This window comes from Kogia breviceps, chromosome 12 (genome assembly GCF_026419965.1).
Source record: "Kogia breviceps isolate mKogBre1 chromosome 12, mKogBre1 haplotype 1, whole genome shotgun sequence".
NCBI classification, from domain to species: Eukaryota; Metazoa; Chordata; class Mammalia; order Artiodactyla; family Physeteridae; genus Kogia; species Kogia breviceps.
Window position 1 is genome coordinate 91,952,071 of NC_081321.1, and position 27,803 is coordinate 91,979,873.

The 27,803-nt window shown below is 53.0% G+C and overlaps 1 protein-coding gene across 2 annotated transcripts in view; it reads right to left on the reverse strand.

Moving 5' to 3' along the window:
* The window catches only part of MYH9 (myosin heavy chain 9), a 92,793-nt gene that overhangs the window by 50,207 nt on the left and 14,783 nt on the right, over positions 1–27,803 (reverse strand). The window contains exons 1-3 of one of the 2 annotated variants that reach the window (XM_067010120.1): positions 23,703–23,790; positions 10,190–10,541; positions 5,913–6,069 (exon numbers count right to left, since the gene is read on the reverse strand). In XM_067010120.1, the coding sequence (XP_066866221.1) occupies positions 5,913–6,069; positions 10,190–10,522 (490 nt within the window). In that variant the 5' untranslated portion in view covers positions 10,523–10,541; positions 23,703–23,790. Of the gene's footprint in view, positions 1–5,912; positions 6,070–10,189; positions 10,542–23,702; positions 23,791–27,803 lie in introns of those variants that run through there. The other variant, XM_059080760.2, reaches the window with a different exon arrangement.

Below are 27,803 nucleotides of genomic sequence, written 5' to 3' on the forward strand. Positions count from 1 at the left end.
GCGCTGTGGCATTTGTCAAGGCGGCCCCCGAAATAGGTGGGCCCTCACTCTCCTGCTGCAGTGTACCTGCCCGCCTGCCAGGCCGCCCCCCAGCAGGCCCCAGAGGGGCTGCGTCCAGCACGGCCGGCCGGCAGGGGTAACCGTGTGGCAGGGGTGACAGAGCGCAGCCCTCGGGGTGAGCTGCTGCCTCCAGGCCTCCCTCAGACAGCGGGGCCTTTGTGTGCCGCCGGCTGGCAGGGCTCCCTGGCAGGCCCTGAGCCCCCTGGCCGGCACATTCCTGCTCAAGTGGAATCGTCACATCTGCGGCTTCCTCGGCGGCCTGTCCCGGTGCGGCTGCTCAGAGCCACGGTTTACTGGACCGTCGAAGCACTTCCTAGCACCTCCCCAACACGGAGCTCTTCCTCAGAAAGACCTCGGAGGGCACACAGCTTCACGGGGGGCAACAGGCGGCAGGGGCCGTGGGAACGCCGAGAGAGGGGCAGGAGGGCCCCTCCGGCCCTAACCCGCCAGCCAGACGGGAGCATCCCTCCAAACACCGGCCAGGGGGAAGGAGGCGCAACGGCGCCCTGGAGGATGGGCACGAGGGCCGGAGTCGGGAGACTGGGTTTCTGGGGCTGGCTCTCTGGGGGCCTTTGGGCAAAGTTAGTTAATGTTTCTGGGCCCGTCCCTTTACCTGTGATGCAGAAGGATCGTCCTCAGATGCGAAGAGAACGCTCAAATTCTGCCCCCTTCCTTGTCTACCCAAAACGTTAGTCAAGCACCAAGAGGCATGTGGACACTCACCGGGCCCTCGGTGACCGACCACTCCCGGGGCAGCTTCCGCTGAGAAGCAGAGGTGAGATTAGTGCAGAGAGAGGGGTGAGATAGTTCTTGGATTAGTTTAGGTCTGGAATGGGAGCAAACCCCGCTGCTACTCCCCCAGAAATGCTGGGAGCTCATTGAAATGCCATAAAGTCACCGAAAGTGAACCAAACCTGGCATTCTAACTAATGAACAAAGGAGAGGGTCTTTTTCTTCTATTCCTGGGGAGATGACTGAGCTCCAGTTCTTCAACTGGCCAGTTCTCCTGTGAGAACACACACACTCTTTCCCACAGAGGGTGGAAGCCAGAAGCGCCCTTTCCCCACCCAGCCATGCGTCTGACAGACCACGTGCTGCTTCTCCCGAATTCCCCGGGCAGCCCTTGGTACCCCGACCCCGCAGGGCGGACGTCTGCCTTCTCTCTCTCTCATTTGCCCGGCCTCAGACCATTCAAAGCCTTCCGCGCTTTACAGAATCCCGAGGAACGGTTCAACCACAAGGTAGGAAGACCCAGTAATGCCCAGGACGGCAAATGAACCGAACGGGAAAGCCAGGGTTGGAGGGTGAACCTACTGGGTCACCGCAACTTTAATTAAACCCAAGGCTGAGGATTAAAACAAACAAAACTGGGCCCGGCACGTCTGGGCTGTGCTACAACCATTTATTGACATACACGTGCCAGCCTTTCCACAGAAGCCAACCTCCACGGTGCCATTCAGACCACCTGAGGCCTCGGCGGCCACACCTTCCTCTGAATTCCCAAGACAGCCGACACCTGCCGCAGTCACGCTGGCACCAGGTGTAGGTGGCAACTTGTCCTGTTATACAGCTTTGGCCACAGATCCCTGTGTACAAACATGTCTGTCTCTCCACCTGGATTGCCATCGCCTCCAGTGCCAGGGTAATGTACTCAACCTCTTAGAATTCTGGCACTTTCCAATCTCCTACCTCCACGGCCTAGTCCAGGCTACCATATGCTGCCATGCCCCAACCTGTGCCCACGGCAGACAGCACTAATCTATCCCAGCATTCCTTGGCGCTGAGTCTCAGATCCTTTGTCAACACAGGGTTAGGCAAGGCACTACTGATTGATGGGAGCTGACACTTAGAATAAAACCAATCTGCAATGCTTAGTCCAGTGGTTCTGCAGTGGGGACCGTTTTGCCCCCCAGGGAACATTTGGTAGCAATGTCTAGGGGCCTTTTTGGTTGTCACAATTGCAGAGGGAGGGTGCTGCTGGCATCGAGTGTGTAGAGGGCCGGATGCTGTGAAGCATCCCATAATGCTCGGGACAAACTCCCCCCCACCCCCACCCCCATCCCACCCCCAAAAAACCAGAGAATGGATATCCAGCCCCAAACCGTCAGTGGTGCCAAGTTTGAGAAACCCTGGCTTCGTCCGACAAATAGTTAAAGTAACCATATAATTCATCATCCAAACTGTAGTGCTTCTGAAAAGTGAGAGAGGGCAGTGTTAATACTAACTGCAAGACGGCAGGCATAAATCAGGACTTACAGGCAAACCAGAGCATTTAAGAGATGAAAGATGGAGGGAGGTCCCTAGGAGAAGTCAAAGAGCTCATCTCATAAAAGTCTCCAGACAAAGCCACCAACTCCCCTATCTGGCAGAATAAATGCTAGTATGTCATAAGCCACAGCCAACTCAGGGAGGAAATCTTTTTCTAGTTCTTGTTTAAAGAAAAAGCAGAAAAGGAACCGTCTGGCCGTGGCTTTTAGGATGTAAGTGTCAGAGAACACACCTGTGCTCCCCAAAGCCAGAGGGGCAGCATGTGCTAATAAGTAAGACATGCTCCCCAAAAGAGAGGCACTGATTCTGACAGCCTGCAGACCCCAAGGCTCCACTGTCCATACTTGACTCAGGGCAGGCACCAAAGGCTCCGCTCGAGAACTTCCTTTACTGGTGAACCATCTTATCCTAACAGGGGCAACTTCTGTTAATTAACTTCCTCCCTGTCCCAAGAACAAGAAATCTGTTGCTGATTGCTTTGCAGGTCAACTGTGCGTGACAAGAGGGAACTTGGAAACGTCCTCGGTCAACATGGGGGCTGAAGAGCTGCACCGAGTCCGACACGAAGCAGAAACGGGCAAAAACTTCTCAGACTGAGGTTTAGAAAGTACGCGGACCCAGCACCTACACAGATAACGTTTAAAAAGCAACAAGACCTTAGGTTTCCTGTGCCTGCAGATGTCCGAAAGATGAAAACACGCACCCGTTTACCCTCATAATTTGGGGTGGCTCCTCAGTTCCCATCAAAGCCATTCCATCATGGCCAAGACTTCCTGATCAACACAGGAAAGCTCCAGCCCTCTGTAAGTTCCCCCCCTTTCTTTTTCCCCCAATTATATCCAACCTATAGTGCTGACTTTTGCCCCTCAAAGTACTTTGTGGTTGTTGAACACATAATAATTGGGCGAATCTCTTTGGGAAGAAGTCCCACAGATTGTCAGAAAAAAGGCTGGCAGTCCAGTTCCAGAGACTCCGACTCCTGGTGTCATGCTGTACATCACTACATTATTCTTATCATAATGGCTTGGCAAGAAGTAAAAAATCCCATTTGCTAGAAAACCTTTCAGGTCTGGGATCCAAGTGTGGGAACATGCCCTAACTCAGTTGTGCAGAGCTCAAGAATACTCCAGGGTGCACTTCCTGCATGAGGCCAATTATGAGAGCAAGGAGAAAACTGACTCATAACCTCTAGAGACAGACTCAGGCTCTTCTGGAATCCCACAGAATGTTCTCCTACCAGACTGTTGTAGTTAGCACTCTGAAACAGACATCCTACTTTAAAACTAAAGGGCTGGCTTCTTCAAGGAATTTTGATAGACGTGAACATGAGCCAAAGGGTAGGCCAAACTTGTACAACCTACATAATTCACCAAGCTTGGCAATAAAACACCTTCCACAGCACTTATGTGGATGGTACAAGACAGACCCACATGTTGCCATTTTAAATCACTAAACCAGGGACAAAGTTGTTAATACAATAAGACTCATCACCACCACAGCCTAGATTGACTACAAAGTTTAAAGAAAAAAAAGGATGCCCATGTAATAGGACACGAAAAACCACTATCAATATGAGGTATGAGAACACAGCCCTGTGCTAGGTAGTTGACTAAGCTCTGAGAATATAAAGGCAACGTGGGACCAGTCCACACCTAAGTCAAAGTATTACTAGGGCTAGCCCAGACATCCTCCCTGGCTGGCAGTAATGCTTCAGTCGTGTCTTTAACAAAAGACTAGAGACTTGCCAGCTATTGCAGGGCAGATGGAACAGGCATGGCGGCTTCAAGCAGAGAGGCCTACTGGAGAAATGTAAGGAGTTCCATGTAGCCAGCAAGTTGGAGAGGTAGGCAGCAGGCCAATTACAAAGGGCACCATACACTGCTGGAGAGTTTAAGGGTTATCTTTGAGGCAACTGAGGAGACTTTTCAAGAGTTCAAATCAGGGGTTTGATCAGATTTGCACTCCAGAAGGATGACTCTCTGATAGAAGCATAGAGACAGGACTCTATTAAGAGCAAAGGTTAAGGGCTTCCCTGGTGGCGCAGCAGTTGAGAGTCCTCCTGCCGATGCAGGGGACGCGGGTTCGTGCCCCGGTCCGGGAAGATCCCACATCCCACGTCCGCGGCTGGGCCTGTGAGCCATGGCCGCTGAGCCTGCGCGTCCAGCGCGTCCGGAGCCTGTGCTCCACAACGGGAGAGGCCACAACAGTGAGAGGGCCGCGTACCGCAAAAAAAAAAAAAAGAAAAACGAAAAATGAAAAAAAGAAAAAAAAGAGCAAAGGTTAAGAGGTCACAGCAATAGTACAGGCAAAAAATTGTAGAGGCCTGAACTGAGGCCAGGGTCAGAGACAAGAGGGGGAAGGAGCTCAGAAATGTTAAAAGAGATAAAATCTATAGAGAGCACTGACTGGCTTGGAAAAAGGGGTGAGAGGGAAAGGGGACAGTGTAAGATGAGCCAGGTTCCAGGCTTGGGTGACTGGGTGCATGGAGAAATGGCAGCTGGAAGCAAGTGGCTCGCAGCAATCAGCTAACAGAGCTGGTCCTCAGCTGGAAAGTGATGGCGAAACCACTCGAGTGGACGGGCCATGGTCCAGAGGACGAGACCTTGAGGAGCAGCAGGTGTAACGGGGGAGAAGCATGTAGATGGGCAAGGCAGAGGTTAGGGGAACCAGGGAGTCACAGGAAGGAAGGGCTTTCAAAAGGAAGTGGGACGGGCTTCCCTGGTGGCGCAGTGGTTGAGAGTCCGCCTGCCGATGCAGGGGACACGGGTTCGTGCCCCGGTCCGGGAAGATCCCACATGCCGCGGAGCGGCTGGGCCCGTGAGCCATGGCCGCTGAGCCTGCGCATCCGGAGCCTGTGCTCCGCAACGGGAGAGGCCACAACAGTGAGAGGCCGGCGTACCACAAAAAAAAAAAAAAAAAGGAAGTGGGTAAGACTGTCCAATCCTGGGAGAGGCTAAGTAAGATAAGAGTTCAGAGCTCCACAGAAGGGAGGGTGGCCTTTGTCAGACAGAATGGGGGGCATGACGTGCAGGGCAAGGAGTGTGGCTGAGAAGTGTTGAACAGAGGTAGTAAGCACGGATACTTCCTCTAAAAAGCTCCACTATGACGGGGCAGAGAGAGCAGAGACAACCTACAGTAGGGCACAGAATCCAGGAGAGACTTTGTGTGTTCTGTTTTTGTTTTTGTTTTTTTAACAGATGTGAAAACTCAAGCATGTTTCCAAACTGTGTAGAAGAGAAGACGAGGTGAAAATAATGAAGGAAAGGAAGTAACTGGTAGAAGAGGGGTCCTGGAAGTCAGAGGACTGGCACAGGAGCTCCTGACAAGAATGAGAAATTGGGGAAATAATTAGGAAATGCATTTTTTAAAGCTTCTTGAACATTCTATGAACGTACAAACATCTCCTTTGATAGCCACTGGTCTTGGCTCTCACGCAACGGCTTACAGACCTCCACAACGCACGGCCCCCTCACCAGTGCCATCAACACCAATCCAGCCACAAGATCACCGTGAAGGAGCACCTGCAAAGGTGCCAACAAGGCTAGAGGTAAAGACTCAGCCCCTGGGAGGGCCACGGCACCCACCTTGCATCATACTCCTGTAGGCGGTGTCTGTGATGGCGTAGATGTGGGGAGGCATCTCATGCCTCTTCTTGCCCTTATACATTTCCACGATCTCTTCGGAGTAGATGGGCAGGTTCTTATAAGGGTTGATGACCACACAGAACAGGCCTGAGTAGGTCTAAAAGAAAAAAAGCAGCAAACAGGAATGGGTTAGGAAGTCTGATTCTCAACGTCATGCCCATTCTGTGGCAAAACGCCTGCTGCCTCTAAGGACCCCGAGTCAGCCTGACGTGAAAGCCCCCCGCCGGAGCCCCTGGTTCTCCAGGCCCCACTCCGGCAGACCTGCTGAGGCGTTGGGGCACCAGTACCATCTCTGCTCTTTCAGTTGAGGGGAGCCCTTCTCAACCGCAAGACTGCTGCCAGCTGTGCATGTCGACAAGCGTGTGCATCGGGCGAGATCCGGGGCAAGCTTCGTGGACAGTGGGAGTCCAGTTACGAAACTCAGATCCAAGGACGATAAAGATGTGTTTGGCATCGTGAGAGATGCACAGAGGGAAAAGGATTCGGCTGCAGCGAGCAAATTGTGCGGAAATACAAATTATTCTACCCTGAAGGACCCTCTGAGATATTCAAGCCTAAACTTTCCCAGCATTGGGAAAGACTCATGGCACTCCTCAACCATCTAGGATCCTCTGTGGGATAACAGATCACTGACAGATACCTCTCTCCCCAGACTCTTCCAGAGACACTCACATGAAAATCTCTAAAAGACTTAAAAGACCAGGGCCTCCCTGGTGGCACAGTGGTTAAGAATCCACCTGCCAGTGCAGGGGACACAGGTCCAAGCCCTGGTCCGGGAAGATCCCACGTGCCGCGGAGCAACTAAGCCCGTGCGCCCCAACTACTGAGCCTGCGCTCTAGAGCCCGCGAGCCGCAACTACTGAAGCCCGTGCGCCTAGAGCCCGTGCTCTGCAACAAGAGAAGCCACCGCAGTGAGAAGCCCGCGCACTGCAACGAAGAGTAGCCCCCGCTCGCCGCAACCAGAGAAAGCCCGTGCGCGGCAACAAAGACCCAACACGGCCAAAAAAATAATAATAATAAAATAAAAATAAATAAATTAAAAAAAAACAAAACTTAAACACCACTTTCATGTCCCCTGTGAGCCTTCTCCAAGACTCATGTCTCCTCTTGAAGGGGAACCCGATTCGTCGACACTCCATGTGAGGCTCCCGAGAATACACCCGATACCCCAAGTCTGAGATGACCAGGTTAAAGCCAGACCCCAGAGTCAAATCTCGGCAAGGGCAAGTTTCTTAACCTCCCTCTCCCTCCATTTCTCCATCTGTAAAATGGGCACAGGGAGACTAGTGGATCCCCACTGAGTGCTTATGAGGATCAGAGCACCCAGCACAGCCACGGAGAGAGGCTCACGGTAGGTCAGGAGAGCAGTTTCCAGTGGCAACCGTCTAAGCAGACCTGCCTTTCTTCAGTGTCCTCTGTTTCTAATAATTTTCCTGCTATTTTTTTCTTCCAAGATCCTTCTCCCTGACAGAAAAAAAAAGACAGACTCCTAATAGCTGGGCGAGACCCCCTGAGACCACCCGGGTGACGTGCGCTCACTGGGGGGGACAGCTTTCTTTAGGCACAGCTGCAGCAACCCAAGCACCTTCTCCCCAGGAAAACAGGCCACAGGCCCAGAAGAAGCCAGGCGAAGCGAGGCCCGTAAGGCATGCCTCACACCTGCAGCCCCGACTGCTGAGTGACGGCTGAAGGCCGCGAGGCCGTTCCTGGCAGAGCTGAGAGCAGACCTAGGTTCCACAATGCCCCCAGCGCAGACCTCCTCGGTCAGGGAAGCTGCTTTTCCGAACTCCTCACATCTTTTGGTTTCCCTTTTGCTACGAGTGGCCTCGACCCTCGCTGTCCGCAGTGTTGCGCCTCGACCCAACAGCAGCCAACATCCGAGGGGCTGGGTATGTGTCAATCCAGTCCCTTCCGACCCTGCCCACTCCAGTCTCGCCAAAACTGAGGGTGGATCTTGTGGCTGAATCCAAAGACAGGGTCCACACAGGAGCCAGTCGGGAGCACAGAGGCCCTTCCCAGCACTGGCCAAGGGCTACAGGTCCTGGACTTTCCAAGCCGAAGTTAGGCTGAAAGCAGAACTCCGGAAGGACCCACCAACCACACACTGGACCCCGTGCGAAAGAGCGGCCGAGCTTGGAAATGAACCAGTGTGCTTGACTGCCTCTTCTGCTTGGGGGAGGGGACGCAGGGCCCTGAATGTCCTTCTTCCTGGGATAATCAGTCGATTGTTCTCCCTCCAGCTACTCTCGAAGTCCGCACGAGGTGTTGGCCATCTTCAGCTCGGGCATTACGGGAAGACGGGAGCACGGTGGGAAGCCTCTAGTTTTCCCTCCATGACTGTCGGGTGGCGCTGAGATGGCAGGCCAGGGAGCTGCGAGGTCATCCCAGGAGCTCAGAAACAAGTGAGCTTTGTTCCTGGGGTTTGAGAAAACCCACACTCTAGGAAATCCAGCCCGATGAAAGCGAAGGACAACGTGGCCACACATTTAGGGCGTGCCACAGGGCCAGATGTTTGGAAACAGCTGGTGGTGACAGCAGAAGGGGCCTGGGTTTTACTAGGACAAGGCTTTCTGACAGCTGGGTGGGCAATGGTCCCATGGGGAGGGGGGGCTCAAGAGGACCTCAAAGTTCTCTGGGCTAATCCCATCAAATCAGTGGATGACGAAACTAAGCCCCGAGGAACGAGCGCTGCAGCTCAGGTGGGAGGAAGGGGCTGTACCGTGAGCCCATCCTGCTGGAGGCCCGTGGAGGCGCAGACGCGGAACAAGTGGCTCTGCTCCCACATGGCCACGCCAGGGAGCCGCTCCATTCACGGGCCACAGAAGCTCTTTGTGCCCGACTGCCCCCTGCCCCCGGGCCTCCCCCCACCGAAGAAACAGACAGAGCAGCTGTGGCGCAGAATTAGCCACATTGCCCACAACGCCAGGCAGACACACCGCACAAAGGCTCCCGGGGTCGCAATCTGGAACAGCGTGTGCAGAGAGGGGGCCTGTGAATGAGGCAGCGCCCCTGCCCAGGCAGCCCCGCCGAGCGGCTCTGATCTCCCCACAGCTCTGCACCTGCTGGGGGTCTCCATTAGGGTCGACTTCCTTCTGGTGAGGATGCCAAGGAGGAGGCTGGAATGAGGCAGGAGGATCTGCACACGGGAGATGCCAGCAAAGAAGCGAAAACGGGAGTTACGGCCTAACGCCCCCAGCTGAAGAGTTCTGGAGAAAAGGCTCAGGTCCTGCCCACGAGCTGTAGGCACAGGTCCATGCCTGCCTAGAGTAAAACCCACACTCTGAGAGATGAAGCAACTAACGTCGAACGCACTTTTGTAACCAGTGTTTCCGTTTGCAGCCGGCTGATAGGCAAGCGCAGGCCACCGACTTGTTTCACGCTCAGCAATGCCCTAACAGGACCCAAGCTGAACAGCGACACCCATAAAAGGCCGAGCAGAGGGTTGGAATTACCTTCACCTACGACAAAAGGTAGCAGCTACAGAACCCAGGCTCTGCGCGAGCCCAGGGCTGGCTGGTGCTTTACAATGCTTTCATGACTCCTCATAGATGAGGAAGTGAGGCCCCACGTAGACATGTCAAATGGCCAGGAAGGGCCAAGACCGGAACCAGATCCTGGAGGCTCCAATTCCCATGACCTGAATCACTCTGCTTTACTGAGCAGGACCCATTTCTTAGAGCCAGCAGAGTGGTTCTAACATAAGCAGTTGAGGATGCCAAGGGGAGAGTCCCACTCCCAGACAACAGCACTTAGCTCCCATCTCCCCTCCACAGACAAGCAATGCTTCCTTGAAGGCTGTTTGTTTTTCTGCAGGTAACTAATTCTGAGTTTAAGTGGTTAATACCCCGAGGGACAGGGGCTTTTAATTTGGTCCATACAATATTTTCATCAAGAAAGACAGAGATACTGAAACCCGAGTTCCAGTCTCAGGCCTGCCAGCACCTGGCTGTGTGACTCTGCATAAGTCCCTTGCCCTCTCTGGGCCTCAATCCTTCCCACCTGACATATTAGAAGCCTGGGCGAAGCTGGTCTATAAAGCAAGACTTTCCCACTTAACACCAGTCAGTGTATTTCCTTCTCAGTAGGTCCTCCCTCCCGACTACAGCCCCACTCGCTTATGTAAATAAGCCCTGGAGCCTCCCTCCCGTGCAGAGCCCGCCCACTTTATGTAGATGAGCCCTGGAACCTCCCACCCGTGCAGAGCCCCGCCCACTTACGTAGATGAGCCCTGAGTAGTAGCGCTCCTTGAGGTTGTGCAGCACCGAGGCTTCGTTGAGGCACGTGAGCTCTGCCATGTCCTCCACCTTGGAGAACTTGGGTGGGTTCATCTTCTGGATATCATCCTTGTTCACCTTCACCTTCTTCCCGTTCTCCACCAGCTCCACGATGGCCTCCTCGCCCATCTCTTCCTTGAGGCTGGCGGGCTCAAAGCCACTCTTGTCGGAAGGCACCCATACCAGCTTCTTGGCAGCCCAGTCGGCCTGGGCCAGCGGGTTATTGATGAAGTTTTTATCCACATAGAGATACTTATCGGCAGCTTGCTGCGCCATGGTGACTTACAGCCAGGACCTGAAGGAGAAAAAAAGCATACGTTAGCTACAACTATACCAGCCACAGAGAGATCACTGACGTCATGTGTTTGCAAACTGTACAGCATTACAGTAAGTAAAATTATATATAAGCAGATTGTACAATTTGTCAAAATTTTCTCGCCCTCTACTTTCGGGAGAAAGATGTACATCACTGAAAAAAAAGTTAATATCAGAGATTCTGTAAGGAATTAATGGTAAGATGTATCCCAGGGTCAATGCACTATCAAACAATCTATAAACAACGATTGTGCCAAATGATATGCATAATAAGAATCTCAGACAGATGTAATTAGAGTCGCACTAAGCTACACCTGCTAAGGCAGGAAAGTGACCATACAGTTTAAGAGGACTTCCAACAAGAACACATTTCTAGTTAATCCAAAAAAGGCAACTGACTACGACTACACAGAGTGGAAGTCTCCAGTTTAAAAATTTTTTTCTTATTTCACGGAGTCAACCAAGAGAAGAAAACACAACACCAATATGTTGCCGACAGATTTCAATTCCATCGCCCCAAGAAATAAGGCGAGAAGAAAAGAAGTCAGGCTCCAGGACACATCGTGGAGAGTAATGAGTGCTTCCCTTCTGAGGCACTAATGTAAAAAGGCAACGCTCATAATCTATGGGCCAGGAGAACATAAGTCCATGTGTGTTTGCCTTTTTTTTTTTTTTGCGGTACGCGGGCCTCTCACTGCTGTGGCCTCTCCCGTCGCGGAGCACAGGCTCCGGACGCGCAGGCTCGGCGGCCATGGCTCACGGGCCCAGCCGCTCCGCCGCATGCGGGATCCTCCCGGACCGGGGCACGAACCCGCGTCCCCTGCATCGGCAGGCGGACTCTCAACCACTGCGCCACCAGGGAAGCCCTGTTTGCCTTTTTTGAAGCTGATTTGCAAAACAAAGACGATAAAATAATAATCCCTCTTATCTGAGTGGTTTTATAGTTTATGAAATACTATCACACACACTTCACTATCTCATAAGATCCTCCTCCTCACAACTCTGTAAAGTGGGTAAAGTACGTGTTATCATCCCATTTTACCGATGAGGAAACAGAAGCTCTCTGGAGGTAAGGGGCTTAGTCCAGAGTTACCTAGGAAGGACTCCTGGTCTCTGTGGTCTCCCATAGTCTAACCACAGTACTTATTCCTGCTCAGAGGCTCAGGCTGGGATCAGCTGGGAGGATAGCTGCTTTGAGTGAACCAAAAGCAGGACTAAGAAACCCTGGTCTGGGGACTTCCCCGGTGGCGCAGTGGTAAAGAACCCACCTGCCAATGCAGGGGACACGGGTTCGAGCCCTGGTCGGGGAAGATCCCATATGCCGCGGAGCAGCTAAGCCCATGCACCACAACTACTGAGCCTGCGCTCTAGAGCCCGCGAGCCATGACTACTGAAGCCCACGTGCCACAACTACTGAAGCCCACGTGCCTCGAGCCCGTGCTCCACAGCAAGAGAAGCCACCGCAATGAGAAGCCTGTGCGCCACAACAAAGAATAGCCCCTGCTCCCTGCAACTAGGGAAAGCCTGCGTGCAGCAGTGAGGACCCAACGCAGCCAAAAAATAAATAAGTAATAAAAATTAAATTAAATTAAATAAATAAAAGAAAAAGAAACCCTGGTCTAGGACAGAACCAGCCCACAGCCACCAGAGGAACAACCCAGAAGCTCACTGACTAGCTCATGACACAGGGAAGCTTTTCCCTTGTGAGATCAAGGCTCCCTCCCCAGGCCCAGGAAGCCAGGAGGACCCCAGATCCAAACCCAGAGTCTCACAGTCTTTCATGCTTCCTGATCCCAACAGGAACTTGGATGCCAAGGAGGCTGAAGGCTTGGGAGGCAGAGAACAAAAGCAAAAGTCTGGGCTGCCCGGGGCCTTCTTATCTGGGCTCATTAAATGGTTTCCAGATCAAGGCTGAGGGGCTCCCCTGGACTCACGCCACGAGAGGCTGTTTTCCAGGAAATCTGCTAGCTCCCACCCACCACAAGGGAAGGCAAATCCAAGGAGCAGAGCCTGGCAGCCTCCCCAGCAAGCTCAGCCAGTGGCTTTGTTTACATTTGCAGCACAAGCAAACCCTGGCAGCCCCTCTTGGGGGACCAAGGGGCACCATCCACCTGCAAGGACCACCCCCAGAAGAAGCAGGCAGGGCCCAGAGTTAGGCAGCAGCAAACAAGGCAGGAATGGGATGGCTGCAAACCACCTGGCCAGCCTCATCTTCCGTGTGGGTCTGGAGGCTAGACAGGCCCAAATCCAGCTGTCCTCACCTCCACACTGGCCAGTCCACTCAAATAAATCAAAGGCTACTCTCTGCCAGAGTAAATACCAGTAGTCTCCTGCCTCTCTGCCGTCCGTTTGACCATGGGCCAGTCATCCTCTGCAAAGTCCTAGCACCCAGGGTCCCCAAACCAATCTCCCCAATCACGTCACCGCCACGCTCGAGAACTCGCAACAATCACTGAGCACAGGGCCTCCCTGGCTGCTGGTTCTCAGCCTTTCCTCAGACTTCAAACCCGGAAAGGAGAGGACAATCTCCCACCAGTATGCAAAAAGGGATTCACGTCAACCCTGTCCCCCCAAACCCCAAGTCCACTGCTCGTTAGGAGTTCCACCAAGCCGGTCCAGCGAAGGCACCCTTTACAAGATCACTCCAAGAGAAGGGGGGAAGGGGCCAATCATTAAGTACCTACCTCCCAACGTCAAGCTGGGTTTGCTCCCAGCCTCACCTAACCATCAGCCACCCTGGGCAAAAAAGCTCTTATTTTCCCCAGTTCACAGATGAGGAAACAGTCCAGAGAGGGCAAGTCGCTTGCCCAGAGTTGCCCAGCCCAGTTATGGGCTAACCCAGATCTGCCTGGTCGCCAGGCCTGGCCTCTTGCCAGCACACCTGTGCCTGGGGTCTCGCAAAAGGAGTCAGGCCAACACCGGGGCCGGGCTGAAAACTGTCAGAAAGCTGAGTGGAGCACGGGGTGTCCAGGGGAGTGCATCCCACAACGTTCAGCAGATATTTGCTGGGCATCATCAGGCAGCCAGGGAGGCTGAGACAGAGCCTTCCTGGTAGGGACCTTGTGGCCTGTCAAAAAGCAGAGCAGGGTGAAATTCAACATTCTCCCTCCCTCGGCCTGAGACTGTCAACAGTGAGTGATCTCCCCGTGACGGCAGAACGACTTCTGGCCCTCATCAAACTCCAGTTCACCCCAGCAACCCCAACCCTGGGGGAACCTAGAGCAAAGAGTATGCGGGCTACACCTCCAGGGTGCAGGCCCTGGGCGCTTGGCCTTTGGCCTACCCTGGGAATCTGGGTGAACTGCCAGGCCCTTTCATCAGTGAGCCTGCACTGGCGGCCACGAACGTTGCAGCAGGTAGCAGGGGGAGGCTCCACCTAACCCCCCACCTTCAGCTCCTGGTTCTACCCTACCTTCAGGCCTCAGTGGGAAGGCAAGGGGCAGGTACAGGCCAGCACTGTCTACCTCTGATAGCTATCTGAGATTTGCAGGCCAAGCCATACTTCCTATAAGAGGGAGGGGCACATCCCACCCCCTCAGGGCTGGATCGGGCTGTAGCCCTCTGCCTCCAGCGAGGCCAGGCCACCCCTGGACAGTGGGCTTGAGGAGTCCCCACTGGCCTCGGCACCTCTCTCTGAGCAGGACTTCTCATTAAACACGGCTGCTTGAGCAGGCCAAGGACAGAGCCGTTTGGTTTCAGCGACTCTGCTGGAATGATGTGGATAAGCAGCAGTGCCCAGATCAATACGTGGGACTAGACCGGTGGGGAGAGCTGCAGAGGTCACGATAAACAATGGGGTTTCTAGTCAAGAGCCTTCTCACCAGGCCCGGACAGGAACATCCACACTCGAGGATCTGGGGGCCACGGGGCTGCAGCTGAGCTCCTGTTTCCACCTGTGTCAGGTAGAGGCTCCTGGGCCCCGGTGGCTGCTGACTCTTGTGTGCCTGGCGGGGAAGCCAGCAGACAGGTTAACACCCACCTCTAAGGATGCCGGTGGAGCAAACCGCCACCGTCCAGATCTGTGAGCAATGAAGGAAGGGGCTTTATAGAAAGGACACCAGGGAGGCGACTGCCTGATCGTGGCAGCCAGCACACGCCACTTCTCCCCGCCCTGTCTTGGGACCATGCTAAACAGCCTCTGAGATTTTTTTTAAAACTGCGTGTAATAGAACAGTTTACAAGATCAAAGAAAAAGACCCCCCACCAAATTCCTGACACTCTCCCCACAAAAATTAGTTTTCTCTCTCTCTTTTTTTTTTAAATGGTCCCTTCTACTCCTGGCTCATACAAACACTTGACGTTTAACTATCTCAGGCAGGGAGTTTCACATTTTGTATTTTCCCTCCTCACTCTGACCACTTCCCCACAGGGCCACAGTCTGCTTCTTGATGCTTTTTATCCAAAGGCTTCACTGTTACAGGGGACAATGCAGAGGCTCTGAGAGGAAAGTAACCTGTTGTTGACACAGCTGGGGGGGGATGAGGACTCGAACCCAGGATGCCTGACCCCAAAGCCTCCTTAGGGATCACTTTTAATGGCTGCATCATATTCCCAAGTGATTTTTTAAAAAAAATACCACTTACTAGTTGTTTTCCTCTTATCTAATGGACCACCTTGAGATAAGCTCTCAAGTGGAGTTATGTGAGCAAAGGAACATCTGTCTGGGTGTTTTTATGGGCCCCGAGGGTACACTGGTGCGCACAGCCACATGGGCAGGGTACCCACGCGGCAGCAACCACACCAGCCCTAAGAAAACTGTCTGCAGGAAAGAGCTCGTGGCTCAGATTAGGGAACCTCAGAAGTCCCGGGAAGCTGCGGGACTCAGCGGGCCAGCAACGGGTTAAGGAGAAAGGAGGCGGCTCTGGCCCATTGGAGATCAGATCAGGCTAAAGCCAGCCCTTTCCATGCCGGCTTCCTGCGGGTACCAGTCCAACTCCAAGAAACCCAAGTAGTTGCCTTTTTAGGCCATAATCGAGAGGACACAACCAGAGGCTAAATTAGGATTCTCAGGAAATGATGAAACTGAAAGTAAATAGGTTGACCAAAAACCTCTGCTTTTAACACAGAATGTCATTCCTCGATTATTTGCCTTCTCCCCTTCCCCCCCAGAGATCCATTTGGCTCTTTTACTCCTTCCTGTTTTCCGAAGGAATCCTCTCCCTCTCCCTCCCTCCGTCCTTCCCTCTCTCTCCCCTTGGTGGGTTCTCTTTGTACTTGCTTGTGTGCTTGTTTGGAAAAGAATCTGCCAGCCTCTTAAAGACATAATTTATTGTACTAGGACAAATCAGTGGTCCCGACACTGTGAGCTTTTCCATTCCTAGATGGTAGGATTTATGTAGCCTTCCACGGGCCAAGTTCTAGGCTTGGAGCTTTCAGAGTCATCACAACTCATCTTAAAGCTACCATCTTAACTCATCTTAAAGTACTGAGAGCCTGCTGCTAAGCTCTCCATTTTCTCACTCAGTCCTCACAAGCATTTCGTAAGGGGTATGTCATCATATTCATATGACAGGTGGGGGAAACGAGGCTCAGACAAGGCACAAAAGCCAGGTTCAAATTCAGAGCCACTCGGCTGCAAGGCCCTGCTCAGTTTTCACTTAGACTGCCTTCCCGTGAGCTCTCCACCGCCGTGGGGAGAACACAACCTTAGAACCCCGCTGGGCAAGCAAACCAGTGAAACAGACATTAATTATGCCAGCTCGAGGCTGCAAACCCCATCCCCTTGTGCTGGTTTGTACAAGGGACTCTTCACATTTCCACCTTAAATCGGCAGAGCTAAAAGTAAGGTGAGGGCCGTGACCTTGGGGGAGCCATTCAAGTTCTCTGAGCCAAGGTCCCAGTTCAGAGACCCAGGCAGCCTCAACCCAGAGCGCTGTTCCAGATTAGTCACTGAAGTACGCGAGCAGGTCCCCTTAATTTTTTTTTTAATCCCCACCCCCATCCCAGAGAGCACAGGTAAACAGGCCCCTTCTTTCTCCTTATAGCCATTGCTTTTGAGTGAAATGAAACTATCAAGGTGGCTGAGTTCCACTGTTAAGGAAAAGAATTTGAAAAAGAATAGATACATGTATATGTATAACCGAATCACTTTGCTGTACGCCTGAAACTAACACAACATTGTTAATCAACTCTACTCCAATATAAAATAAAAAGTTAAAAAAAAAAGAGCTGGGCTTCCCTGGTGGCACAGTGATTAAGAATCCGCCTGCCAATGCAGGGGACACAGGTTCCATCCCTGGTCTGGGAAGATCCCACATGCCGCGGAGCAACTAAGCCCGTGCGCCGCAACTACCGAGCCTGCGCTCTAGACACCGCAAGCCATAACTACTGAAGCCCGTGTGCCATAACTACTGAAGTCCACGTGCCTAGAGCCCGTGCTCGGCAACAAAGAGAAGCCACCGCAATGAGAAGCCTGCGCGCCGCAACGAAGAGTAATCCCCGCTTGCCACAACTGGAGAAAGCCCGCACGCAGCAGCAAAGACCAAAACAAATAAATTAATTAATTAAAAAAAACAAAGAGAGGCCCAGGTGATTAATGGAAGACAGAAAGCAGCCACGCTGAGGGCAGGGCAGGGGGGAGCGCGTCCATGGCTGGGCCAGCTCACCCCATCGTCCTGCAACCGCGTGCAGCAACGAAGACCCAACACAGCCAAAAAATAAATAAATAAATAAAAATAAAAATTTTAAATTTAAAAGAAGAGCCTATGAAAGCAGCTGCTGAAATAATATAGAAATTTTCAAACTCATGAGATTTACTTATTCAGTCAACTAATACATACCGAGGCTCTACGTGCAAAAATACTGACAAAGGTGCAAAGGACCCAAGGAGCTTGTAATGTAGTGAGATGACAGGATAGACACATACCACTAGTGCCAGTGCCAATTTGGGACTTTCTATAGAATATAGAGTGGACAGAAAGCAAGCTCCTTGGTTTCCTCTCCCTTTCACAGCTGCACCCAGCACCAAATATGGTGGGGGCCCAACAGATAGGTTGGCTGTTATGGATGAAGAAGTACTGCTGGCCCTTCAAATCCGCAGATTCCACCAACCATGGATCAAGACTCCATGAAGGAAAACAGAGGAACAAGCAACTTGCTTGTAGGAACGAGAAAGGGGTGATTCAATGGAAAACTCGGAAACTCGAGGGAGAGTTTCATGGAGGAGATGACATTTAAGCTGGGTCCTGGAAGATGGGTAAAATACCGTTGGGGGAGGAGAAAGATGATCAAAAAGTATTCCAGGCCAAGGGAGAAGGTATAGTTTTTCATAAACTATTACATTATGTGATCAGTTAAGGCAGGGCTTCTCAGCCTCAGCACTACGAACATTGAAGGCCAGATAATTCTTTGCTGTGGGGCCTGTCCTGTGCATTGGAAGATGTTTAGCAGCATCTCTGACCTCTATCCACTGGATGACAGGGGCACTTGGTCCCCAGTCTTGACAACCAAAATTGTCTCCAGACATTGCCAAAGGTGGGGAGTGGGGGGAAAGTGCACCCAGTTGAGAACCACTGATTTAAGGGATTAGTATGAACAAATATTGCATCAGGGACCCAGACCTCTCCTTAGTAAATTCTCTCCCAACTCTCAAGGGCACAAGCCAACTCTCCTTAAAACAGAAGTCCTCAGAGCAAAATCATTCCCAGGACCCAAACAATGACCATCATGGATGGTGCTGTCACCAAGGAAGGACTGTCCCTTGTAATACACTGTATTTTAAGGGATAGGGCCACTACTGGACTGTACTTTAAAGATTCCTAAATGCCCAGTTAAAAAAAAATAAATCAGGCAGAGGAGGCTGATGTACTTCCCCAGACAGGACATGAATCTCCCTCAGAGCCTCCAACACGGCAGCTCAGCCAGTGATTCATAAGCAAAGTTCACCAGCATCAAGAGGCCCCGGTGAGGGGCTTCCCTGGTGGCACAGTGGTTAAGACTCTGCCTGTCAATGCAGGAGACATGGGTTTGATCCCTGGTCTGGGAAGATCCCACATGCCGAGGAGCAACTAAGCCCGTGTGCCACAACTACTGAGCCCACGTGCTGCAACTACTGAAGCCCGCACACCTAGAGCCCGTGCTCCACAACAAGAGAAGCCAGCGCAATGTGAGGCCCGTGCACCACAACGAAGAGTAGCCCCCGCCTGCTACAACTAGAGAAAGCCCGCGCGTAGCAGCAAAGACCAAAATAAATAAATTCATTAATTAAAAAAAAACAAAAAGAGGCCCTGATTAATGGAACACAGAAAGCAGCCACGTTGGGGGCAGGGCAGGGGGGAGCGCGCCCATGGCTGGGCCAGCTCACCCCATCGTCCTGGGAAATCCATCAAATGCTATTTCCTGGATGGTTCTGGCAAATCAGAATTAGTCCCAGGGAGGGAATTCCCTGGCAGTTCAGTGGTTAGGACTCTGCACTCTCACTGCCGAGAGCACGGGTTCCATCCCTGGTCGGGGAACTAAGATCCTACAAGCCAAGCGGCGTGGCCAAAAAATTTTTTTTAAAAAAGGTAAAAAGAAAAAGGATTAGTTCCAGGGATGATACCCAGGTGAATGTTTCCCACCTACCAGAGGGACGTCTCCACCTGGTGGACCCACAAGCATCATCACACCTGAACTCCCCCCACCCTCCTCTCCCCAAACCTGCACTCTCTTCTAGGTCTCCATCTCCGGCTAAGACACTGTCCTTCTGGTCACCCAAGACAGTCGCTGTAAATTCCTCCCCGGTGGATTAGCAAGCCCTCCACCAACCTCATGGCCGGCACCCCTTCCACACCAGGCCTGCCTCCAGTCCTTCCTGGGCTGTTACAGCTGCTCCTTGTTGGCTCGTCTTCCCCTGCATCTTCCACCGCCTTCAAATCCAGCCTCCTCACTGCCTTCAGGATGACTCAGCAGCTGTATCTCTAGGCATGCTACTTTATTGATATTCCTAGCCCATCCAAAACAGTTCAAGGGCTCTGAGACTTCCCCAAAATCAAATCAAATCATCTTTGCACGGTGAGTAGGCCCTTTGTGACCCTACCCATCAATCTCCTCTGTGCTCCTAGCCCTTCCTCTCCCGATGCCCTCCCTTTGTGGTGCAGCCTAAGCCTCTCCCAGCTCCTCATAAACAATTCCTTCACATCCCACTCTGCTTTACGCCTCCGGGCCTTCGAAGAAGAGGTGAACCCTCTGCACCAGGAACCCTCTCAAATAGCTCCACACTCTGTCCTCTGATTGCTGTGAAAAGACTTCCCTCACGTCCCTCACCCCTCTGGGCTCTGTCCTGTGTCCACTGCAGTAATCCAGCAGCTGGATTGGCAGGATGTACAGTTTTATCTGAGGACAGGGACCAGCTCTCATTCATCTTCAATCGCCTAGTGCAATGCCTGACTTGGAGCAGGTGCTCAGTTAAAGTTTCCTGAATGAATGAATAAGGAAGAAGACGAAGAGGATGCAGGAGGAGTAATGGGGAAGGTTTTCGAAGAGCTATGCAAAGAGGCCAGAGAGTGCAAAAGCTGAAGTGACGGGGAGAGCAGAGCTGGAAGCACACACCAGGGTCGCAGCCACCTTATTTGTCTCATTTGTTACAAAACCTGAGTCATTTGTGGACTAATTTTTACATCCCTCAAAAAAAAAGGGGAAGAAAGCATATTGGGGCTTTCAACCCACAAAGAGAAACAGTACTAAAGGTAACTTACTGGACCCCAAGAAGCTCTGCATAAGGTTGAATAAACCATCTCAGTTTTCTGGAACCATCTAGCACCGCCCTGATTAACCAAGATGGAGGTGCCTACCATCTACAACCAGACATAGCGGAAAGGACCTCAGCTGGGGTGGCGTGGCCTCTGCCCTCATTGGGAGCCAGGAAAAGCCCTGGGCCACGCTTCCTGCCTCTCCTGTCTTTGGTCTGCATCTGCTGAGCAAGTGCCACAGGCGCGTTCTCTGGTATCAATTCAGAACCAAGAGACAGGACTTGGAGAAACCACTGCCTCGTGGGGCACCAACTCTGCAGATCCCAAGATAAAATGTTTGCAATGCACCATGATGGAAAGGAATGGAATGGGCACGAATTTGAAGTCGGACGGCCCTGGGTTTGATCCCCCGCTCATGATTCCTGTGATCTTCAAGCTGGGAACACCTCAATTTCCTAGCTTTAGAAAGAGAAAGAAGTATGGACCGTCGTCGGGCCACTGGAGGAGTGATAACTCAACTTCCCAGCAAAGAATCCGACATTTACTAGGAACTACCTCCCAACTCCTCTGTCTTGTCCTCCTGATCTGATTAATCCTAATCCTTCCTGGAATGATACCTGGGGCTTACAAAAAAAACCTTCCAGAAGCTTGGTGACTCTTTCTCCAGGTAACGCTACCCCACAGCGAACGAGGTGGTACAACCCGGTGACTCTTAGCCACTTTAGCCTCCTAAGTGATTTGCACGAGGGGAGAGGGTTTTCTGGCCCAGGAAGGTTGGAAATGCATCCCATGGCCCTCCTGCTGATCCTTCAGGAAAAATATTTTCTTGATGCTGGCCTGGGAAATGCTGGTGTGGTGGCGTGTGTGCAGGAGGCCTGTGGCCGAGGAGCTGGGGTTGAGTCTGGCTTGGCACTGACCAGCTGGGTGACCCTCGCTGGGCAGCTGCTGTCAGGCTCAAACAAGATAATGGACACAGAAGCCTTCCTGCATAAACACGGGGGCTGTTCAGCCACTCAGCCACCCAGGGCCAACCTCACAGCAGCCCCCCACCCCGACGTGCTCACTCTCCCCAGACTATGAAGGGGGGCGGGGCCCCCCAGCTGCCCAGAGCCCAGAAGCTGCTGAGGAATGGGAGAATGGAGGATGGGCCCCTCCCCTCCCCACCTCAGGAATGTTGTTTGCTTACAGAAGAAGCTGGGACTTGTTTCCATTAGCAGTATTCCAACCCAAGCCTGTATTGATGCTTAGCAGATAAGAAAACCAGACCAGAGACAGGCCAGAGAGGAATTTAGCACCAGAGCCCCAGATCCCATCCCCTTCGCCCTTCCCTCCTCAGAGGCCATCTGGAGGGGCTTCCCAGGACTCCTGAGTTCCCCAGGGAACTCCGAGATACAGGGCCTGCAACCGAGGAACCCAGGCCATCAAAAGTGACACCAGACTTGAGTATGCAGGGTTCCTCCTCCTAGTGAGGCCTGGGGGGGGGGGGGGGGCAGGGGGTGAGGACAAGGGGGCGGGGGCGTGGGGGGCGTGGGAGGGAGTAGCTGGAGACTTGGGGGGGTGGTGCACAGCTGCTCACCCAGTATCTTATCAGCCATGTTGTGGAATGTGGACTTTATTCTAGGGACAAGGGGAGGGGGGGGGTGACATCACTGGATTTGTATTTTAAAGAGATCACCCTCCCTGACCTCAGTTTAAGAGGGCAACGAGAGAAGTCAGCAGTTGGAAAGTACCATGGACCAGCCAGGAGGGGGCTTCCAACCTGAGAGGAGAAAGAGTTCCCTGACAAGGCTGGGGAGAGAGAGATCACAAGGCGGGGCAAATGGACGCAGACTTCACCCTCTGAGCCACCACTCCTAACAGCCCAGCTCAGGGAGAACCCAGGCAAGGAGAACCCTGGCAGTCCATGCCCACTGACGTCACTTCCTCCTAAGTGAGAAGTGACCCAGCATCCCAGGAACTCTCTGGCCAGTGTTACCAAAGTGCCTTGGGCATAGATCTCCTGCGTCATGTGTCAGAGACCAAAGCCCCCCCCCTCCCCGCCCCCCCCCCCAGAGTCTCCTCCATTAAGATACCATCCTGTCCTCAGGGCCACAAGGTGCATTTTTAATGAATGAATCAAGCAACTAATCAGGGCAGGAAGCAGAGCTTGAAAAGAGCTCTGCTATTTAAGAAATCCACCATTTCAGAATGATGACCTTTCCCACCTAAAGAGAAAGATCCCTACGGCCTTTAGAGCCCAACCAACTCCCGCAACCAATGCCTCCAACTACCTTTCCAGCCCCATCTCTACTGTCCCCTGCCAGACACTCTAATTCAAACACGACTCCCAGACTTCCCCGGTGGTGCAGTGGTTAAGACTCCACCTGCCAATTCAGGGGACACGGGTTCGAGCCTTGATCCGGGAAGATCCCACATGCCGCGGAGCAACTAAGCCCGTGGGCCACACCCACTCAGCCTGCGCTCTAGAGCCCGTGAGCCACAACTACTGAGCCCGCGTGCCACAACTACTGAAGCCCACGCGCCTAGAGCCCTTGCCCCGCAACAAGGAAAGCCACCGCAATGAGAAGCCCACGCACCACAACGAAGGGGAGGCCCGGCTCGCCGCAACTAGAGAAAGCCCGCGCGCAGCAACGAAGACCCAACACAGACAAAAAGAAAGAAAGAAATTTATAAAACAAACAAAAGAAACACACAACTCCCCAGAGGACCGTCTTCCCTTCACCACAATTCTCCACTCACCCAGACAGCCTTTCCTAACAAACACCTGGTATATTATTCCTCTTTCTCGCTCCTCTCCCCAGGCCTGCTCCAGCACAGTCTGCCTTGTACTAGAACCACCAGAACCTCTCTGCCTGTCCCCATCGTCCCTGGAACTCCTTCAGGTGCTGACTGAGCCCAGGGTTCAGAGAGAGGGTCCTCAGTGAGTCGGTGCCTGTGGACGTGAACTCTACTATTCAGGATGCTTGGGTTTACAGCTCACACTGTGTCTTCTGGAAGCTGGCTGTCCAGCCGAATAACCATTCCCTCCTAACCCCTCCTGTCTGGTGTCAAAGAGAGGAGAGCACATCAGCAACGCAGCTCTCAACTCAATGGTAAGAAGCTGGGCGAGCAGCTGCTGGTCAATCTGCAGGTAAGTTGTCTGCACCGGACGTTGACTTTGCTTTTAACTGGTTCAATATTTGTGTAGTGAGATCACACATGTGCCTCACCTACTCGGTAATGAGCCTCCACTCGGCTGCCCAGGAGAAACTGTAGAGAAGCAAGTCGTTTCAGACGTGGTGGTGGGGTCCCCCCCCAAAGAGCGAGGTGCACATTATCCTCCCAGATGCACCCCCGGGTTTGACAAGGTTGACACAATAGCTTGGCTGACTTCTCATCAGGAACTGTGCACGGACGCACCACCCTGCCCTCCCGCAGGCAGCATCTCCTGAGCCCTCAAGAGCTTCCCACACTCGCACAGGGGCGACACCAACCTTCAGATTCCTGCAGTCAAGTTACTCCTTCCCTTTGGTTCTGCTGATAGGACGGTTTTTCTTTCCCCAAGCATGCAAGCACGGTTCGCTGAAACCCAACACAGAAAAACAACCATACTGAGAAGATTTAATTATACGGCCGCAGTCTCAATGGTAAAGCAGCATGCTGGCTTCCTGAGTCCACATCAGGATGGCTGAGAAGCCCAACTTGAGGTCAGAAACGAAAGACAAGTTTGAAGACCAGTCAATCCAGGACCCACCAGGTCTTCGGCAGCTTGTTATTCTGAGTGATGTTCAAATGACACAAAACACAAACAAAATCCCTGAGTATCGTAGCTGCTACCATCAACAGCCATGCAGATCCCATTGTGCTGGGCTGAGAGCTCTAGGGCCATGGTGGATCCCAGTCACCACCGGGTCGCTGATGATGGACCTGCGTAGGTGCTGAGTAATCCCTAATGGACTTTAGAAATGGGGAAGGTTCCGGTCTCCCAAAAGGTCCAAACTCCAAGGACCAAGCCCAACCGACTCTCTGCCACCACCCCCCACACACACACCGGTACGCGGGCCTCTCACTGTTGTGGCCTCTCCCGTTGCGGAGCACAGGCTTCGGACGCACCGGCTCAGCGGCCATGGCTCACGGGCCCAGCTGCTCCGCGGCACGTGGGATCCTCCCGGACCGGGGCACGAACCCGTGTCCCCTGCACCGGCAGGCGGACTCTCAACCACTGCGCCACCAGGGAAGCCCTCTGCCACCCATTCTTAAAGCGCCTGAGGATAAGTCCAGTAATCCCGCATCTTATTTTCCAAACCTCAGTGATTCTCTTTAGTAGACAAGGCAGTAAAGGCCCAGAATGGGCTGGGCGTTCTCTGTGGCCATTCAGGATCATATCAGCAACCTCATTCTTCACCACCCTTCCAGCTAAATCTGATGTACACTAATCTCCGTTTTGTTTCTAACTGACACATGACTGGCTAGAGGTCAACAACGATCTTCCTGAGTTGATCAGGCAGGCATTTAAGTCGGCCCTGAGAGGAGACAGATCTTCCAAATGGTGATAACTTATTCATGACCTTTATGGAAGGCGTCTTAGAAAGAATCAGACTCAGGAGACAGCCAAGACTGGCAGGGGGACTGCAGACCCGTCACTTTACTAGCAGAACAAACTGGGCCAGGTTGACTGGGCCCCTAGGCCTCGGTTTCTCCATACATCAACTGGAGATACTACCAGCTGCCCCCCGCCTCCCCAGGACAGCTGGGAGCACAGGAGGGCGTGGAGCTGTGCAGCCCCCAGCGGAGAGAGCCGACAGCCCCATCTCTGCAATGCGGTCAGAGCACGGCTCAACTCACAGGACCCTTGTGGGCACCAAAATGAGCTAAGGGAGGAGCAGTGCTTGGTGGCGCCCGAGGTCCGCCAGTGCCCCTCCTGGGCCCGCCAGTGCCCCTCCTGGCCAGTGCTGCCTCCTCTCTCAAGGAGTCTGTGTCACTGCTGAGCTAGCTCATAATGAGTCAGTCACAATCGCTGCCCTCAGAAAGCCCACTTGGAGGGGGGGGTTTGAAGTCACATCCTGCCTAGCCTCACTCAGCATGATTTATTCCACCCCAGGAATGCAGCTCACTTCCCAGAATTTTGTGAAGGACTTTAGTTAAAGAGTTGGATCCTGCAGGGAGCTCCATTTACAGGCTCAGCTGCAGTGGTGGAGGAGACCCAGCTCGGCTCAGACCTGTCGGCAGGAACCACACAAGTCAGGGCTGAAAGACCCCACCCCACCCAGCCCCCGCAAGAGGCATCTCATCCTGGGGGCACCAACATTTTTTTAAATCTCTCAAGTCCCAGTCGAAAAAAAGTAATTTAAAAGCTTTTCATCGCGAATATGCAAAGGTGTCAAAAGCTTCACAAAATGTTATGTGCACGCTATGCACTCTGATATTTTCCACTCGAGTCTATTTAATTCCTAAAACTACTGGTTGCCACCGGTAATCTCACAACCCACCAGTGAGTCTCGACTGACAGCCTGAGAAACACCCATCTGACCTCAGCCTTCACTGGGTATGTGAGGCTCAGACTAGGTCAGTGACTTGCCCAAGATCACACAGTGAAGGCCTCTGCACATCTGTTTATACACACACACTCAATAAACAGGAAACCCCAAGTCCCCATTTCTCTAGATTGTGGTTTTTAACAATTCCAGCCATCAAAGACCCCTTTGAGAATTGGTTGGAGGCTGTGAACCCTTTGTGTACCATCTTAGGGGGTCACAGAGACCCTCAAGTACAGTCCACGGACTTTTAGGACCCCCTGGTTACCAGCTCAAAGGCAAAAGGGCACTGGAGTGTCCTCCTTCTCCACCAAGGCAACGTGAACTGACTTAAGAGGGTTTTCTTCCTTCATCATCCTCCAGAGGGTTAAGTAGGATCTCACAAAATGGGTCCAAGAGAGCAGAGCTGCAGTCAGGATGGCCCAATAGTGAGAGTTTGCATGGGAAGCAGAGGACCTGGGATGCTGAGAGCAGGAGGCCATGTCCCCTGGGCTGCTCTCATCACTCTGGATGGCAGAAACAAAAAATCCAAAACTGGACGGCAAACTGTCTCTCTTTCGTTTCCATCCCTTGGGCCTGTTCACCACTGAGCCAGCACGGAGCCAGCCCTGGGCAGCAAGCTGGAGGGCGGGCAGAGCCAAGCTCGCCAGAGAAGCCAGGCTGGACCAGCAGCATCCCAGAGCCTTCGCCCTCCCGGGAGAAAATGACCCAAATACGAGCCACACACACTGTGAAGATAAAACCCACTTATTTCACACTTTACACAAAAATTAGATGACAGCTCCTAGAGCATAGTGTGGTAGCACCCGTGTCTGAAAGGTTGGCCAGCCCAGCTGTCCTTGAGCGGGGAGCCTGGTCGCAGGGATGGCCTCACCACATCTGTCACCAGAAACCCGGCCGCTGCTTATTTAACCACCCGCTGAGAATCATTCCTTTGCCCGGGCCACAGGCTGGTCCCAGAGGGGCCAAGGCTGAAGCTGCGTGAGAGAAGCCGTGGTGGCCCCTGCCTTAGGGAGAGGCCAGATGTGGCCACACCAGCCTGCCCTGGGCGGAGCCTCCCCTCCCCCCCCCCCCACAGACGTGCACACGTGCACACGGAGACGTGTGCACACACACCCCACAGAGGCTGTGGGATCAGCGCAGGATGGGACACATCCGGCCAACCTGGATGTGGGCACTGGAGTCTCTGTTCACTGGCTGAGGGATTCTGGGAACATAAATTTTCTTTTTTTAAATTTCTTTTTGGCTGTGTTGGGTCTTCGTTGCTGCACGCGGACTTTCTCTAGTTGCGGCGAGCAGAGGTTACTCTTCATCGTGGTGCGCGGGCTTCTCATGCGGTGGCTTCTCCTGTTGCAGGGCACAGGCTCTAGGCACGTGGGCTTCAGTAGTTGTGGCACGCGGGCTCAGTAGTTGTGGCTCGCGGACTCAGTAGTTGTGGCACACAGTCTCCGTAGTTGTGGTTTGTGGGCTCAGTAGTTGTGGCGCACGGGCTTAGTTGCTCCGCGGCATGTGGGATCTTCCCAGACCAGGGCTCGAACCCGTGTCCCCTGCATTGGCAGGCGGATTCTCAACCACTGCGCCACCAGGAAAGTCCTGGGAACATCCATTCTGCACCTCCCTTTCTTCATGTGTACAGGAATCACACAGCCCATAGTACAGGACCATGCTGACACTTAGTTCTGGGTGCTTCTCACACGAGACCTCACTACTGCACACAACAACGCAGAGGTAGGTTCTGTTAGTGTCCTGCTTTGCAGATGAGGAAACCAAAGCCCAGGGTGCCTCGGTGACTTGCTCCAGGGCTCAAGTAGTAGCTGCTGTTGCCTGTACCGCGGTGTCTGCGCCTACCCAGCAGTCTCTGAACATGCAGAGAGGCAGCGAAAGCACAGAGCAGTCGGCAAGGCTGGTAAGAAGACCTGGTGGGTCAGGAAGGGGACGGCCCACAACCTTCCCCGCCACCCAGCACCCAAGCGGCCGACGCAAGCCCCCTTGCATCAGGCAATTTTCACCTGCAAACTCCTTTAACCCGATTTCTCTAAGATGAGCGTGTCAGAAGGGGGA